Source organism: Anguilla rostrata, chromosome 9 (genome assembly GCF_018555375.3).
Source record: "Anguilla rostrata isolate EN2019 chromosome 9, ASM1855537v3, whole genome shotgun sequence".
Classification (NCBI taxonomy): domain Eukaryota; kingdom Metazoa; phylum Chordata; class Actinopteri; order Anguilliformes; family Anguillidae; genus Anguilla; species Anguilla rostrata.
This window is the reverse complement of record NC_057941.1, coordinates 51,541,941-51,560,184: the sequence shown is the minus strand read 5'-3', so window position 1 is coordinate 51,560,184 and position 18,244 is coordinate 51,541,941. Positions and strand designations below refer to the sequence as shown.

General features: G+C 40.9%; 3 protein-coding genes across 3 annotated transcripts; all 3 read right to left on the bottom strand.

Moving 5' to 3' along the window:
- Nucleotides 1-5,448: 5,448 nt before the first annotated feature.
- LOC135262509 (olfactory receptor 51E1-like) lies at nucleotides 5,449-6,837 on the bottom strand. The gene has a single exon (XM_064349528.1). The coding sequence runs from the start codon at nucleotides 6,812-6,814 to the stop codon at nucleotides 5,858-5,860; it is 957 nt and encodes a 318-aa protein (XP_064205598.1). The 5' UTR covers nucleotides 6,815-6,837; the 3' UTR covers nucleotides 5,449-5,857.
- Nucleotides 6,838-11,164: 4,327 nt separating this feature from the next.
- Nucleotides 11,165-12,707, bottom strand: LOC135262508 (olfactory receptor 52K2-like). Its single transcript, XM_064349527.1, has one exon. It carries the CDS (start codon nucleotides 12,501-12,503, stop codon nucleotides 11,460-11,462), a length of 1,044 nt encoding a protein of 347 aa, XP_064205597.1. The 5' UTR covers nucleotides 12,504-12,707; the 3' UTR covers nucleotides 11,165-11,459.
- Nucleotides 12,708-15,619: 2,912 nt separating this feature from the next.
- Nucleotides 15,620-16,752, bottom strand: LOC135262507 (olfactory receptor 52K2-like). Its single transcript, XM_064349526.1, has one exon. It carries the CDS (start codon nucleotides 16,651-16,653, stop codon nucleotides 15,697-15,699), a length of 957 nt encoding a protein of 318 aa, XP_064205596.1. The 5' UTR covers nucleotides 16,654-16,752; the 3' UTR covers nucleotides 15,620-15,696.
- Between the last annotated feature and the right edge of the window lie 1,492 nt (nucleotides 16,753-18,244).

Here is an 18,244-nt window from a genome sequence, read left to right as displayed (position 1 = left end):
GCACTGCAACAAAAAAAAAAAAAAAACCAGTGTAGGACTTCACCTCAAGTATCCTCTCCCCATCTGGCACAAAACTTTATTTGGAGTTTTTACAGTGATGGAGTGAAGCACAATGATAATTGTTTTTGCCAGCCCCTGAACCACAACTTTACAGGTAAAATTGTTTGTCTGACACTTCCTCTGGGATAGTGGAAAGTGCTTCTTATTGGTTTTTAAAATGTAGGCTAGATGTGCTTTTTATAATGCAAAAGGTTCATGGGGGAAAAATGATGAGGTGAAATTGTGGAAGGGTGTGGAGAATAACAATGTTGTAGCAAAGAATACCAGTGTTGTAGCAAAGTTTGCAGAATGATAGTTGTTTTTGCCAGCCCCTGAACCACAACTTTACAGCTAAAATTGTTTGTCTGACACTTCCTCTGGGAAAATGCTTTAGAGATGTAGTTTCATGTTCCCCCCAATTTAGCAACTTTCTTCAACCTAAACCTTTTAAACATTTTAAAAATAGTATTTGGATTACTTGGTAGTACACGCTAGTTTCCCTATTTTGGGGAGACGTTGGATTTGAAAAGCTTCACAATGTTTTTGCGAATATCTTTCATGGCGATGCCATAGATGATTGGGTTGACTGTGGGAGGCAAGATGAAACAAAGAATGGCGCAGAACTTCCTGGCGTTGGGGCTGATATCTTGCAGATTGTAAGTAACGAAAATGGTGAACGTAGAGATCTCAAAAAGGACATAAATAGTGAGATGGGAGGCGCACGTCTGTATGGCCTTGCTCCGACTGTTTTTCTCCTGTTTGATGATGCACGTTTTGAAGATCTTCACATAGGAAAAGGCAATGACTAAGAAGCTGCCCGTACTTATGGAATAAATTGTACACATACCGTATATGTCCTTAATGGGGTTGGGGACGCATGCCAGCGTGTGAATAGCACTATAGCTGCAATAGACATGCAGGATTAACGTCCCACACAATGGTGTTCCCGCGGTCAGAATGAAGAGGATCGTAATCAGGCAAATTGGAATGAGCCAGGCGACAAAACACAGTGAAACCAGCCTTCTAGTGGTCATGATGGCGTGGTAGTGCAGCGGCTGGCATATGGCCACGTAGCGGTCATACGCCATGGCCGATAGAATAGTGGTAACGGCTGAGCCATACGTGTGCACACAGAAGGCCTGGACTATTGCCGCCACGTAGCCGATGGTCTTGGCCCCTGTCAGGAAGTGTGGCAACATCTGGGCCATGACTGTCGTGCCCCCGAGCAGATCGCATGCTGCCAGGTTGCACATCATCATGTACATGGGCTTGTGGAGTTTGACATCCGTGGCTATCACCGTAACCACGGTGATGTTTCCCAGCAGCATCACGGCGTACACGATGAGGGAGACCGCAAACAGGGGGTACCCCTGCTGCCTGGTTATGATGAAGCCTTCCACTGTGAACACGATGGGCTGCTTCAAAGGTACATACGACACATTTCTTTTCTCTGCCATCAGTGCCGGAGTCCAGACCCTGAAATCAGGAAGAAATTCAGGAGTGATCAGAGAAATCTAATTATAGTTGCATTAACATAGCATCTTTAGTTCTCAGGTCGGCTTGAATGATCTGTACTGTTACTAGTACTCACACAGTATTGTCTAGTAGCTGCCGTCAACTTGAAACAAAGTACCTGGAATATATTCTATGGCTGTACTTTGAGTGTTGTAAAGGCGAGGTCATACCTGTCTCAGGTTTCAGGTTGGCAATCCTCTCTTCCTAATGGGCTGTCAGGCTTTATCCTGCACGGGCCCTCCCCTCTCTGTCCTGTCACTAATTTTGGAGGCAGGAACGGACCGCCTCTGGACTCAGTGTTGACGTGATGCACTGAAAGACGGGTTTCAGATGCTGATGCTTTTGGCATATTACGTCAGTCATATGCGGCCTAGGGATTCAGACCTACTGGTGGAGCCTTCCTCTGATGCATTAATGCTGTAATATTATGCCATTGTTCTGTTCTATTATGCTACTTCTGCAGTGATTTTCTCATGTGACTTCTGGAGTCACTTTTTGCTTTGCTTTACTGCCTATTATAACTGATTGCACTGCAGTGTGCAAGAATACATACACAGGTGTAGAATCCTTCAATTTAATATGAAACTTGTTCTGTAGCAAATGCATTTTGAGAAATGGGTAACAATGGAACAATGGAGTTTATCTCCAAATCGTTTGGGATAATGTTCTACGGACAGATGAGTCATAAGGGGACCTTTTTGGGCTACACAGGTCACAGTATGTCTGGTGTAAAGCAAATTTACTGCATTTCACTGTAAGAACATCATACCAAGAGTCAAGGGTGATGGCAGTGTAATAGTGTGGGGATGCTTTGCTGCCTTGGGACCTGGATGGCTGGCCATTATTGAAGGGACCATGGATTCTGCTCTGTACCAGAAAATTCTTAAAGAGAATGTCTGATTATCAGTCCATGAGCTGAAGCATAATTGGGTAATGCAGCAAGACAATGATCCACAACACAAAAGCAAGTCCACATCATAATGGCTGAGAAGAAGCAAAATTACATTACATTACATTACAGGCATTTAGCAGACGCTCTTATCCAGAGCGACGTACAACAAGTGCAAAATCAAAGTTTTGGAGTGGCGTAGGACCTGAAACCTACCTGTTTGTCTTAATTAAACTAGCTCTGTAGAGAAGACTGTCCTAAAATTTCTCTGCAACAACGTGAAAATCTGAGATCAAATTATAGGAAGTGTTTGGTTGCAGTTATCCACTTGTTAAGCCGTGACGTATGGACCTTCCGGTAATACTGTTTCTGGGGCCAAGCCTCTGCTGCGCTGGCTGAGGCTCTCTTCTTTTCAACGTGCCGCAGTGCCGTGTCCCTTGCTGTTTGAATAGATGTGAGTCCAAAAAAACTATTCAACTGTCATTCTAATTAAGTTACAATTCTTAAATGAATGAAGAAAAACAAGGTTTGGCGCCAGTGGGTGCTAACGTTAGGTAGCTTTTTACATCCTGTACTTACCTGTCCTTATCAGTTCTCATTATGCATATACATTAGTGCACAACCTGTCTACATTACAGTTTATCATTACTGTACACCTGCTACCATATATTCTTACCACTGTATTATATGTAAGGAATAAACCACGACGGGCTGTCCCGCTATTGGAAAATAATGGCAGTTCTACTATTAGCACCGTTGTTAAGCAAAAACCTCTGGTCCTTACTTCTATGAAACCAATGATTATATCAAGAAAAAATTGTTCCTTCTTGTTTTATACCATACAATTAGTACCAATTTTGGTCATTTTAGTCGTTACATTATTTAAGAAAACTACATTAAACCATAACTCAATAAAATTAATCTCCCTAGCTCTGTCTTGCTTTTTTAAAATGTTTCGGTCTAGCAGTGTAGACATCGCGTTTTTCCAAGACACTCTGAAACCGGGTTTGAATGCCAGTTAGCTTTTTTTTTTTTGTTTGCCGTCACTTGTCACCTAGCCAATATTAAAATTCTGGGTTTTAGGTCAGAATGATCTCACAGCATGCTTATTATGCCGGCTAGCTAGCTAGCTAACTATTGAATTGTATTCAAAACAGCGGTTACTACAAACGGAATCGCTCACAAAGATACGGATGAAAACGTGTCCCGTAGCCATGAGTTAAATACGGAACGCCTATTCTACTGTCCAAATAAGGGACAATTCCGTATTTTGTGGGATGGTTGGCATCCCTAAATGAAGTAACTAGAACCGTGATTCAACGTTGCCATCTATTGCGAAATTGGACATTGAAAAGGGGAGGGGACGTAACAACAATTCAAAATCGAAAGAAGCCCTCAAATTCGTCCCTTTACTTTTTAATACGATGAAATACTGCTGGCAACTCATTGTCTAGACTGGTTTTGGCCCAATGCTTTTCAAACCACCGGAGGAACATGGCAACCTGTTCATAAACTCTCTCATATTCCACCTAAATGGTCCACCAAAATATGTTTCTGTATACATTTGAAACGAGAAATAGGCCATGTAATTGCGAAATATCCTGTAATTGCGGAGCGTTCTCTCCCAGGAGGACAATGCTCCGAACCACTGGGCACGAAGGGTCACTGAATGGTTTGATGAGTACGAAAATGAATTATACGTTATAGCATTTGCAATTGAACTCCTATGGGAGATTTTGGACCAACGTGTTAGACAGCGCTGTCCACTACCATCATTAAAACAGCAAATGAGGGAATATCTTTTGAAAGAATAGTGTTCCATCCCTCCAGTAGAGTTCCAGGGACTTATAGAATCTATGCCCATGCGTAGGGAAGCTGTTCTGGTGGCCCAACACCTTACTAAAGCTCTTTATGTTGGTTTTTCTTTTAATTTGTCACAAATTTGTCACCTTTTTGTCACTAGTAGTATGATTAGTAATTTTATTGTTAAATGTAACAAAATTGTTATCTGCTTTATAATCCGTTTTGCTTTTAAGTAATCAATTATACGATGTACCAATCCTATGATCTCCCAGCCACTGCTAATCTTTATGAATACTACAATATGTTAATATACTATGTATGTCAATAATATGCTGATTCCGATATATTGTTGTAAGCCTATGCATATGAACAAAGACACAAACAATACAAGTTTTTACCAAACTTAATTTCTCTTATTTCTGTGCATTTTTACGAGAAATTATCAAACAGTAAATTACTTGACTTTATTTTGTGAGTCTGGAACTTCATTGGAGCTGTTTACTATCTGTTAGCTCACACGTGTGAAAACAGCATAATATTGTTCCTGTTGCTTTTCAGTTGACTTGTTTCTCTTGCTTTTGCCGACTAATTGGCCAGGTATGTCCCAGCATTCTGCAGTAGTGAAAGTCGTAGTACACTATATGGCCAAATGTATGTGGACACCTGACATCCAACATCCCATCCAAAATTATGGACATTAATTTGGAGTTGGCCCATCCTTTTCTGCTATAACAACCTCTACTTTTCTCAGAAGGCTTTATACTAGATGTTGGAGCTTTGCTTCTGGGATTTGCTTCCATTCAGCCAGAAGAGCATTTGTGAAGTCCGGCACTGATTGGGTGATTAGACCTGGCTTGCAGTTGGCTTTCCGATTGATCCTAAAGGTGTTGGATGGGGTTGTTGGCCAGTCAAGTTCTTCCACAACATTCTCAACAAAACAATGTCTTCTAAATTTACATGATTATCTTCTAGGATTAAAAAGAAAATACATACTTAAATTTGTTCCTCAAATGTATAAATTCTTAAGCCTCTTTATCTGGTACTTCGTGGTCTACAGGATGAAAAACCCAGTTGTCTTGATATACAGTGAGAACACTGAAATGATAGCAAGAATGGGCAAATAAATCAGGTACATGTATATGGATGCAGTCTTACACAAAATCAGTAGTGCTAAATGTTTTTATTGTAATATTCTGTTTTTATTTGTTTTTACAACAGAAGCAAAAACTTGATTACAATTGCTGTGCTTTATTTTAAAAAGTAAAGTGCTTCTTATTGGTTTTTAAAATGTAGGCTAGATTTGCTTTTTATAATGCAAAAGGTTCATGGGGGAACAATGATGAGGTGAAATTGTGGAAGGGTGTGGAGAATAACTATGTTGTAGCAATATTTGCACAATTTTGTACAGTTTTACCAGCCCCTGAACCACAACTTTACAGCTAAAATGGTCCGTCTGACACTTTGTCTACTAGGGATATGTTTTAGAGACAGTTCTTTTTAAAATTTTATTTATTTGTTTATTTTTACCAATTTAACAACTTTCTTCCACCTAAACATTTTAAACATTTCAAAAATATTATTTGGATTACTGGGTAGTACATGCTGATTTACCTATTTTGAGGAAATATTGGATTTGAAAAGATTCACAATGCGTGTGCGTATGTCTTTCATGGCAATGCCGTAGATGATTGGGTTGACTGTGGGGGGCACAATGAAAAGAAGAATGGAGCAGAACTTCCTGGTGTTGGGGCTGATATCTTGCAGACTGTAAGTCATAAAAATGGTGAAGCCAGAGATCTCAAAGAGGAAATAAATGGTGAGATGGGAGGCACACGTTTGTATGGCCTTGCTCCGACTGTTTTTCTCCTGTTTGATGATGCACGCTTTGAGAATCTTCACATAGGAAAAGGCAATGACTAAGAAGCAACCCAAAGTTACGGAATAAATTGTACACATACCGTATATGTCATTGATGGGGGTGGGGATGCATGCCAGCTTGAGAATAGCACTATTGCTGCAGTAGACATGCATGATTAACGTCCCACACAGTGGTGTTCCCACGGTCAGAATGAGGAGGATCATCACCAGGCAAATTGGAATGAGCCAGGCGACAAAACACAGCGAAACCAGCCTCGTAGTGGTCATGATGGCATGGTAGTGCAGTGGCTGGCAGATGGCAATGTAGCGGTCATACGCCATGGCGGACAGAATAGTGGCAACGACTGAGCCATACGTGTGAACACAGAAGACCTGGACTATTGCCGCCACGTAGCCGATGGTCTTGTTCCCTGTCAGGAACTGTGACATCAGCTGGGCCATGACCGTCGTGCCCCCGAGCAGATCGCACGCTGCCAGGTTGCACATCATCATGTACATGGGCTTGTGGAGTTTGACATCCGTGGCTATCACTGTAACCACGGTGATGTTTCCCAGCAGCATCACGGCGTACACGATGAGCGAGGCTACAAACAGGGGGTACCCCTGCTGCCTGGTTATGATGAAGCCTTCCACTGTGAACACGATGGGCTGCTTCAAAGGTACATACGACACATTTCTTTTCTCTGCCATCAGTGCCGGAGTCCAGACCCTGAAATCAGGAAGAAATTCGGGAGTGATCAGAGAAATCTAATTATAGTTGTATTAACATAGCATCTTTAGTTCTCAGGTCGGCTTGAATGATCTGTACTGTTACTAGTACTCACACAGTATTGTCTAGTAGCTGCCGTCAATTTGAAACAAAGTACCTGGAATATATTCTATTGCTGTACTTTGAGTGTTGTAAAGGCGAGGTCATACCTGTCTCAGGTTTCAGGTTGGCAATCCTCTCTTCCGAATGGGCTGTCAGGCTTTATCCTGCATGGGCCCTCCCCTCTCTGTCCTGTCACTAATTTTGGAGGCAGGAAAGGACCGCCTCTGGACTCAGTGATGACGTGATGCACTGAAAGACGGGTTTCAGATGCTGATGCTTTTGGCATATTACGTCAGTCATATGCAGCCTAGGGATTCAGACCTACTGGTGGAGCCTTCCTCTGATGCATTAATGCTGTAATATTATGCCACTGTTCTGTTCTATTATGCTACTTCTGCAGTGATTTTCTCATGTGACTTCTGGAATCACTTTTTGCTTTGCTTTACTGCCTATTATAACTGATTGCACTGCAGTGTGCAAGAATACGTACACAGGTGTAGAATCCTTCAATTTAATATGAAACTTGTTCTGTAGCAAATGCATTTTGAGAAATGGGTAACAATGGAACAATGGAGTTTATCTCCAAATCGTTTGGGATAATGTTCTACGGACAGATGAGTCATAAGGGGACCTTTTTGGGCTACACAGGTCACAGTATGTCTGGTGTAAAGCAAATTTACTGCATTTCACTGTGAGAACATTATGCCAACAGTCAAAGGTGATGGCAGTGTAGGAGTGTGGGGATGCTTTGCTGCCTTGGGACCTGGACTTCTGGCAATTACTGGAGGAACCATGAATTCTGCTCTGTTCCAGAATATTCTTAAAGGGAACGTCTGGTTATCTGTCTGTGCGCTGAAGCTGAAGCATAATTGGGTATATTAGCAAAGCAATAATCCACAACAGAAAAGCAAGTCCACATAATAATGGCTGAAAAGAAGCAAAATTAAAGTTTTGGAGTGTCCTCGGGCCTGAGACCTATCTTTTTGTCTGAATTAAACTAGTCCTGTAGGGAAGACTGACCTAAAATTCCTCTGCAGCAATGTGAAAAGCTGAGATCAAATTATAGGACGCGTTTTGTTACAATTTTTGCTGCTGAAGGTGGTGCAACCAGTTGGGGGCTGACACTTAAGGGGAGAATTACTTTTTCTCATGGGCTATATGGGCGTTCGATAACTTTTCATTAAATAAATATTATAATCATTTGAAAAAATCAGTTTTGTTTCTGAAACTTTTCAGTTTTACAAATATGCTATAATAGAGGAAATCCAGACGGGGGCTAACATTTTTCACGGTACCATCCATCCATTCTCTAAACCGCTTAATCCAGGTCAAGGTCGCAGTGGTAAAGGGGAAAGCAGAGCAGCCCAGACGTCCCTCTCCCCAGCAACTTCTGCTAACTCATCCTAGTGGATCCCCTGACGTTGGGACTGATTAGAGCGGGTATTTGGATGAGTCAGTCGTACACATAATCTGTAGTGTTGAATGGTTTTTATTGATATTCTGTAATATTCAGTTTTGATTTGTTTTCATAAGTACGACAGAAGCAAAAGATGGATTGCAATTATTGTGCTTCATTTTAAAAAGTAAAGTGCTTCTTAATAGTTTTTAAAATGTAGGCTAGATGTGACGGGTTTCAGATACTGCTGCTTTTGACATATTACTGCAGAGTCACATGCAGCCTAGGGAATCAGGCCCACAGGTGCAGCCTTCTTCTGAGATATTGTGTCACTTCTGTTCTTGGCCTCGGGCAAATCAACCAATGCCATGAATGTTTATTTTAACAAGATCGGGGCATAAGCGCTGTGATATCGAAATTAATACATGTATGCTTTTTCTGAAATCAGATGTTTTTGTCTTAGTATTACAGAGAATATTGTTCTCAGTATTACAGACAATGTAATACAGAGAGGAACACTGAAAATTCTACCTGTGTTTTGTGTTAATAAAGATAAAATTATAATTTGCTATTTTTCCTGTATTAGATTTTGACTAAATACTAAATATTAACTATGCTGATATGATTCGCTGAACAACCAGGGACCTTATTGTTTGCATAGTTCTTAAACAATTTATTCCTATATATATATATGTATATGTATATATATATATATACAGTATACATACACAGTTTATATATATATATATATATATATATATATATATATACTGTATACATACAGTTTATACATATATATATGTAATTTATTTATTTATTATGGTGTTGACTGACAAAAGTTTACCGAAGTATTCTTGAGCCCATGTCATAATATCCATTACAGACGCATGACGACTTTTAAGACAGTGACGTCTGAGGGATCAAAGATCACGCGCATTCAAAAGTGGTTTTTGGCCTTGCCCTTTATGCACCGAGATTTGTCCGGATTCCTGGAATCTTTTAATTATATTGTGCACTGTAGAGGGTGAAATGCCCAAAATCCTACCAATTTGTCTTTGGGGAACGTTGTTCTCCAAGTGTTGTTTTATTCGCTGACACATCTGTTGGCAAATTGGCGAGTCTCAACCCATCCTTGCTCTTGAAGGACTAGGCATTTCTTGGAGGCTCCTTATATACTGTAACATGATTGCCTCACCTGTTTAACATCACCTTGTTATTTCAACTTGTCACATCATTATTAGTCCTAAATTGCCCCTGTCCAAACTGTTTTGGAACGTGTTGCAGGCATACATTTCATAATAAACATATATCTTCAAAAAACAATGAAGTAGATTAGGTAAAACATGAAATACCTTACCTTTATACTGTTTTTGTTTGAATTGCAGTCAAAGTAAATTTACAAATTACTGCTTTCTGTTTTTATTTGTATTTCATTAACCATCCCAACTTTTTTGGAATTGGAGTTGTATTTATCTTAGAATTTAAACAGGTATTATAGGATGAGAGATTATGCAAGCCTCAATAGTTTAACCGGGGACAAGCCTTGATGAAAAGGTAAAAACAAAATGGAGATGGGCTTGTATTGATAAACAGGGAGCTGATGGAAAACTGTTTAGACGGTGGTGTAACAAACCACAGGAACTGGGCGTATTTGCTCATTCATAGCAGAACATGACTTGTCCTTCATGGTTGCAGAAACCTTGGTGATCTTGATCAAGTTACTGAGGACAAGCATGCCCTATTGACTGCATCCAATGCAGAAGCATGAAATGTGTGTATGCATGGAACTTTTTTTTTTTAACAGAGAAAGTCCTCAGAAGCACTTGTGTTTGTTGAAGCAGGACATTCATTTTTCCTGCATGATACATAACTGCCTGATGGACATTCATATTATTAACATTTCAGTTAAGATGTTTCCATCATAGTTTTAGTTGCTGTACCATAATGTTTTGAACATTTGAATATAATGTTAGCAGGGCAGTATTATAATAAAATTTTAATTGTTCCATTTTCATATATTTTTCATCCAAGACTTCTAAATTTGCATGATTATCTTCTTGGGTTAAAAAAAGAAGCGGCGGCGGCGGCAAGGCCCATTTTGTTACGGCTGGCTCGACTGGCCGCAACAAACAAAGTCCAGATGCATCAAAAACAAGACAGAAACTGATCTAAAAACAAACCCAGACATTTATTATTCTAAATTACAAACAAAAACACACAAAGTTCACAAAACCAAAGCTCTCCACACAAATCACAAGCCCAAAAAGAAAAAAATCTCCCCTGCCTCATACTACTGGGCTTATATTGGGCCACAGGCAGGTGGAAGCAATCAGGCAATTAAGTAATTAAGCAACTACCTCCACCTGCACTACCCAGGCAAGCAGAGGCAGGGGACGTAACACTGACGTCTATAGAGTCTTAAGCCTTTTTATCTGGTACTTTCTGGTCTACAGGATGAGAAACCCTGTTCTTTTGTTATACAGTGAGATCGCTGAAACAATTTCAATAATGGGCAATTAGAGCAGGTATATGGATGCAGTCTTGCATATAATCTGTTGTGTTGAATTGAATAGTTTTAATTGTGATTCTGTAATATTCTGTTTTTATCTAACTGACAAAAAATGACAAAGGACAACAGAAGTAAAAACTGGATTACAATTATCATGCTTTATTTTTAAAAGTAAAATGCTTCTTGTTGGTTTTTAAAATGAAGGATAGATGTTCTTTTTTATAAAGCAAAAGGTGCATGGGGAAAAAGATGGAAGATGATTTAAATTGTGCCAGAAATGTTCATCCTCATCAGCAAAGGAAATCCAGTGTCGGAATTCACCTCAAGTGTCCTCTGCCCAGCTGGCACCAAATTTTATTTTGACTTTTTACAATGCAGTGAAGTTGTGGAAGGGTGTGGAGAATAACAATGCTGTAGCAATATTTGCACAACGATAGTTGTTTTTTGCCAGCCTCTGAACCACAACTTTACAGCTAAAAAGATCTGTGTAACACTTTCTCCTCTGGAAAAATGTTTTAGAGACATGGTTCCCCCCCAGTTTAACAACTTTCTTCAACCTAAACATTAAAATAAAAAAAAAAATGTTCTTTGGATTACTGGGTAGGACACGCTGGGTTCACTAGTTCGGGGAGACACTGGATTTGGAAAGGTTCACAATTTTTTTGCGTATATCTTTCATGGCGATGCCATAGATGATTGGGTTGACTGTGGGGGGCACGATGAAAGTAAAAATGGACCAGAACTTCCTGGTGTTGGGGCTGGTATCTTGCAACGTGTAGGTCACGCTAATGATGACCAAGGAGATCTCAAAGAGGATATAAATGGTGAGATGGGAGGTGCACGTCTGTGTGGCCTTGCTCCGACTGTTTTTCTCCTGTTTGATGACACATGTTTGGAGGATCTTCACATAGGAAAAGGCAATGACTAAGAAGCAGCCTGTACGTATGGAATAAACCGAACAAAATTCGTATATGCCGTTGATGGTGGTGGGGACGCATGCCAGCCTGAGAATAGCGTGGTTGCTGCAATAGACATGCATGATTAACGTCCCACACAATGGTGTTCCAATGGTCAGAATGACGACGATCATGACCTGGCAAATTGGAATGAGCCAGGCAACAAAACACAGCAAAACCAGCCTCGTAGTGGTCATGATGGTGTGGTAGTGCAAAGGCTGGCAGATGGCAATGTAGCGGTCATACGCCATGGCAGATAGAATAGTGGCGACGGCCGAGCCATACGTGTGAACACAGAAGACCTGGACTATTGCCGCCACGTAGCCGATGGTCTTGTTTCCTGTCAGGAACTGTGACATCAGCTGGGCCATGACTGTCGTGCCCCCGAGCAGATCGCATGCTGCCAGGTTGCACATCATCATGTACATGGGCTTGTGGAGTTTGACATCCGTGGCTATCACTGTAACCACGGTGATGTTTCCCAGCAGCATCACGGCGTACACGATGAGGGAGACCACAAACAGGGGGTACCCCTGCTGCCTGGTTATGATGAACCCTTCCACTGTGAACACGATGGGCTGCTTCAAAGGTACATACGACACATTTTCCATCTCTGCCATCAGTGCCTGAGACCAGACCCTGAAAGCAGGAAGAAATTCACGAGTGATCAGAGAAATCCCGTAATTATTGCAGTAATAATATAACATCTTTAATTCTCTGGTCCAGTAGAATGATCTGCATTGTTACCAGTGCTCATACAGTAATGTCTAGTATCTGCTCTCAACTCAAAACAAAGTACTTGAAACACATTCTATGGCTGTACTTTGAGTGGTGTAAAGGTGAGGTCATACCTGGCTCAGGTTTCAGGTTGGCAGTCCTCTCTTCCTGGTGGGCTTTCTGGCTTTATCCTGCATGGGCCCTCCCCTCTCTGTCGTGTGACTAATTTTGGAGGCAGGAGAGGACCGCCTCTGGACTCAGTGATGATGCAATGCACTGGAAGACGCGTAGCAGATACTGCTGCTTTTGAAATATTACTGCAGCGTTACATCAGGCACCCCCCCCCCCCCCCCCACAAGATATATTATTGCTGTAATACTCTTGTGACATTTCTGTTCTTGGCTTGGGTCCATGAAACTTTAAAAAAAAAAATTATTGCTTTGCTAATATACCCAATTATGCTCTACTACCACAGAGTGAATGTATAAGTGAATGCGATGATAAGAACATTTTTGGTTACGCTGACCTATAAAAACGCTATTCCGAAAGCAAAATTAGACATGTTATACACCATTAGAAAGCTTATACTCTCACCTACTGAATGAATGAATTGTCAGTTAAGCCAGACTGCACTAAAAAGGGCGACAACGTCGTAAACAACACGTGTGGTATTATGCACAGCTAGTTTGGAAGGTGCCCAGGCATCACAAATAGTTTTGAAAGCGCATTTACGCAGAAATATTTAGAAAGTTTAACATTTTAAATTTAAGAATTTAATATATAGGCTATATATACATATTTTTTATTTTATATATATTTTTTATTTTATTATTTTTTTAAAATTTTATTTTAAATGTATGGTGTGACGGCAAGGATTTTGTCGTGGTACCACACCACGGCAAAATCCAACCAGTGGAAATGGTGATATACCCCATAATTACAAAGCGAAAACAGATTTTAAAAATTTTTACATTTATTAAAAATAAAAAACTGCCCAATAAAAAACCTGTTTAAGCACGTATGGGGTGTTTACATGTATTGTTATTATTCCGCACCTCTGTTACAATCATACCAAATAGGTGGTATGAATGTAACATTGGACGTACATATTGCCTTTACTGTAATTGTATCTCACTCAATTATGAATGTAATTAAAATGGCTAATAAGTACTGACATGTCAAAGCTGTTTGAAATAAAATTTCCTAGTGCTAGAGTAAATGAACAAAATCCAAAAACTTACATTTATGGCAACTCTCTCCTATGTCTAAAACGTGAATGGCAGTAGTACCAACAACATGATGGTTAATGCGCAAAAGCGATATTATAGATGCTTAGGCACTTATAATGATGTTCGTTCATTCGCTTGTAAACGTTTAACAGGATTTGAACAATGATAAAGAAAAAATCAAGTCTTGCAATTGAATCAAAATTTTCATTCGGTTTAGTTTGTTTCTTAATGTTTAGTGGTTACACATTTAAAAGGCACGCACCTAAAGGCTATGATACACGGGCAACTTTTTTGGGCAGTATTGCCAGCAATATTGCTGACAACGTTTATTTTTTATAGTAAAAGCGGCAACTTTTCATTATCTGGGAAATTAGATCGATGGGACAACACAGTAGGCAACTTTTTGGGATCCTCCAATCAGAATACAGATTTTAGTCATGTGACTACTTCTCTCAGGAAAGGACCGCCTCTGGACTCAGTGTTGACGTGATGCACTGAAAGACGGGTTTCAGATGCTGATGCTTTTGGCACATTACGTCAGTCATATGCAGCCTAGGGATTCAGACCTACTGGTGGAGCCTTCCTCTGATGCATTAATGCTGTAATATTATGCCACTGTTCTGTTCTATTATGCTACTTCTGCAGTGATTTTCTCATGTGACTTCTGGAATCACTTTTTGCTTTGCTTTACTGCCTATTATAACTGATTGCACTGCAGTGTGCAAGAATACATACACAGGTGTAGAATCCTTCAATTTAATATGAAACTTGTTCTGTAGCAAATGCATTTTGAGAAATGGGTAACAATGGAACAATGGAGTTGATCTCTAAATCGTTTGGGATAATGTTCTACGGACAGATGAGTCATAAGGGGACATTTTTGGGCTACACAGGTCACAGTATGTCTGGTGTAAAGCAAATTTACTGCATTTCACTGTGAGAACATTATGCCAACAGTCAAAGGTGATGGCAGTGTAGGAGTGTGGGGATGCTTTGCTGCCTTGGGACCTGGACTTCTGGCAATTACTGGAGGAACCATGAATTCTGCTCTGTTCCAGAATATTCTTAAAGGGAACGTCTGGTTATCTGTCTGTGCGCTGAAGCTGAAGCATAATTGGGTATATTAGCAAAGCAATAATCCACAACAGAAAAGCAAGTCCACATAATAATGGCTGAAAAGAAGCAAAATTAAAGTTTTGGAGTGTCCTCGGGCCTGAGACCTATCTTTTTGTCTGAATTAAACTAGTCCTGTAGGGAAGACTGACCTAAAATTCCTCTGCAGCAATGTGAAAAGCTGAGATCAAATTATAGGACGCGTTTTGTTACAATTTTTGCTGCTGAAGGTGGTGCAACCAGTTGGGGGCTGACACTTAAGGGGAGAATTACTTTTTCTCATGGGCTATATGGGCGTTCGATAACTTTTCATTAAATAAATATTATAATCATTTGAAAAAATCAGTTTTGTTTCTGAAACTTTTCAGTTTTACAAATATGCTGTAATAGAGGAAATCCAGACGGGGGCTAACATTTTTCACGGCACCATCCATCCATTCTCTAAACCGCTTAATCCAGGTCAAGGTCGCAGTGGTAAAGGGGAAAGCAGAGCAGCCCAGACGTCCCTCTCCCCAGCAACTTCTGCTAACTCATCCTAGTGGATCCCCTGACGTTGGGACTGATTAGAGCGGGTATTTGGATGAGTCAGTCGTACACATAATCTAAAATGGTCCGTCTGACACTTTGTCCCCTAGGGAAATATTTTAGAGACATAGATATGTTCATTTTTAATTAAAATATGTATTATTATTATTATTATTATATTAATAATAATAATAATAATAATAATAATAATAATAATTTATTTATTTTCAACCAATTCAACAACTTTCTTCAACCTAAACATTTTAAATATTTAAAAAATATTATTTGGATTACTGAGTAGTACATGCTGGTTTCCCTATTTCGAGGAGACATTGGATTTGAAAAGCTTCACAATGTTTTTGCGGATATCTTTCATGGCGATGCCATAGATGATTGGGTTGACTGTGGGGGGCAAGATGAAACTAAGAATGGTGCTGAACTTCCTGGCGTTGAGGCTGATATCTTTCAGACTGTAAGTAATGACAATGGTGAACGTAGAGATCTCAAAGAGGATATAAAGGGTGAGATGGGAGGCGCATGTCTGTGTGGCCTTGCTCCAACTGTTCTTCTCCTGTTTGATGACACACGCTTTGAGGATATTCACATAGGAAAAGGCAATGACTAAGAAGCAGCTCGTACTTAGGGAATAAGCCGAACACAAACCATATGTGTCGTTGATAGGAGTGGGGATGCATGCCAGCCTGAGAATAGCGCGATTGCTGCAATAGACATGCATGATTAACGTCCCACACAGCGGTGTTCCCACGTTCATAATGAGGAGGATCATGACCTGGCAAATTGGAATGAGCCAGGCGACAAAACATAGTGAAACCAGCCTCGTAGTGGTCATGATGGTGTGGTAGTGCAAAGGCTGGCAGATGGCAACGTAGCGGTCATACGCCATGGCAGATAGAATACTGGAAACGGCCGCGCCATACGTGTGAACACAGAAGGCCTGGACTATTGCCGCCACGTAACCGATGGTCTTGTTTCCTGTCAGGAACTGTGGCATCAGCTGGGCCATGACTGTCGTGCCCCCGAGCAGATCGCACACTGCCAGGTTGCACATCATCATGTACATGGGCTTGTGGAGTTTGGCATCCGTGGCTATCACCGTAACCACGGTAATGTTTCCCAGCAGCATCACAGCGTATACGATAAGCGAGGCTACAAACAGGGGGTACCCCTGCTGCCTGGTTATGATGAAACCTTCTACTGTGAACACGATGGGCTGCTTCAAAGGTACATACGACACATTTTCCATCTCTGCCATCAGTGCTGGATTCCAGACCCTGAAATCAGGAAGAAATACCGAAATAACATCTTTAGTTCTCAGGTCTGCTAGAATTATCTACATTGTTACCAGTGCTCACACAGTGTAGTTTGAAAGATCTCAGCTTGAAATCGAGTTGCTGAAATATATGCTATGGCTGTACTTTGAGTGGTGTAAAGGCGAGGTCATACCTGTCTCAGGTTTCAGGTTGGCAGTCTTCTCTTCCTGATGGGCTATCAGGTTTTATCCAGCATGGGCCCTCCCCTCTCTGTTCTGTCACTAATTTTGGAGGCAGGAAAGGACCGCCCCTGGACTCAGTGATGATGTAATGCACTGAAACACGGGTAGCAGATAGTGCTGCTTTTGACATATTACTGCAGAGTCACATGCAGCCTAGCGAATCAGGCCCACAGGTGCAGCCTTCTTCTGAGCTATTGTGTCACTTCTGTTCTTGGCCTGGGGCAAATCAACATTTGCCATGAATCTAATATTTCAAAAGCAGATGCTGCTGCTTTTGAAATATTGCTGCAGTGTTACATGCAACCTGAGGAATCAGCCCCCCCCCCTACATTATTGCTGTAATACTCTTGTGACATTTCTGTTCTTGGCTTGGGTCCATGAAACTTTAAAAAAAAGAAGAAAAATGAGGTGATCTCAGGTGACTTCTGAAATCTTTTTTTTTTGTTTTGCTTTGCTGCCCATTCCTTCAGTGGGCCCTCTGAAGGATGCCTCACCGTATCCTGTAGCTGTGGGTCTGCCAGAGGCTCTGCATTTCCTGCCCTTCTAAAAGGGGCAACTGCAAGCCACCACCGCCCCACCAATCAGCCTAGTGGCCCCAGCAGAGGGGCACCCGCTGCTACCTGCACCAGCAGGCCCTCCACCGGAGGGCTCCTTGTCTTCGCCTGCTGCAGCTGCAGGCCATACACCTGCTATGGCCTCTGCCTGATCCACCACTGCCAGGAATCGTGGTGTTTGACCCTGGAGATGGCCTTGGGCGCATGCAGGGGGCTCCTTCTTGGCTCTACATTATCGCTTCCTTCCAGAGCTTGAAGCTAGAGGGGGGATGTGATGACAGGAAGGGAATGGGGGCGCTGCCCACCAAGAAAATAGTTTTGAAACATAATGTATATATATATATCTAAATCTATCTTTTAGCTCTGACAGAGCTCTTGATACAAGGAATAGCAGTTTTCAAGAGCTAAAAAGTAGTTTTAGATGTACTTTAAAACCATAAAAGGTTTGTTTATCTTTGTATTGTTTGTAAACATTTAAGCAAAATAGGCCTGTAGTTTCAGTTATGGTGGAGTGAGAACAATTAACCCCTTAGCGCACATGCCAAATCTGGCCAATCCTTGCCCATATAGGGGGTACCCTATTTAAAGCTTTATAATGCCAGATGTGAACACCACAGAGACTTGAAAAATGGCTTAAATGAAGCAAGACATTTGTACCATTTACAATACTAGCTTAGATTACTTTATATTCATAATTTTGGAAGAAATAAAGTGCCACAAATGCAATTGTCTAGGCAAAAAATCTAAAATGAATTTGCTCTTTTTTTTAGTTCGCAATGAAATACAGGGAGATTGCA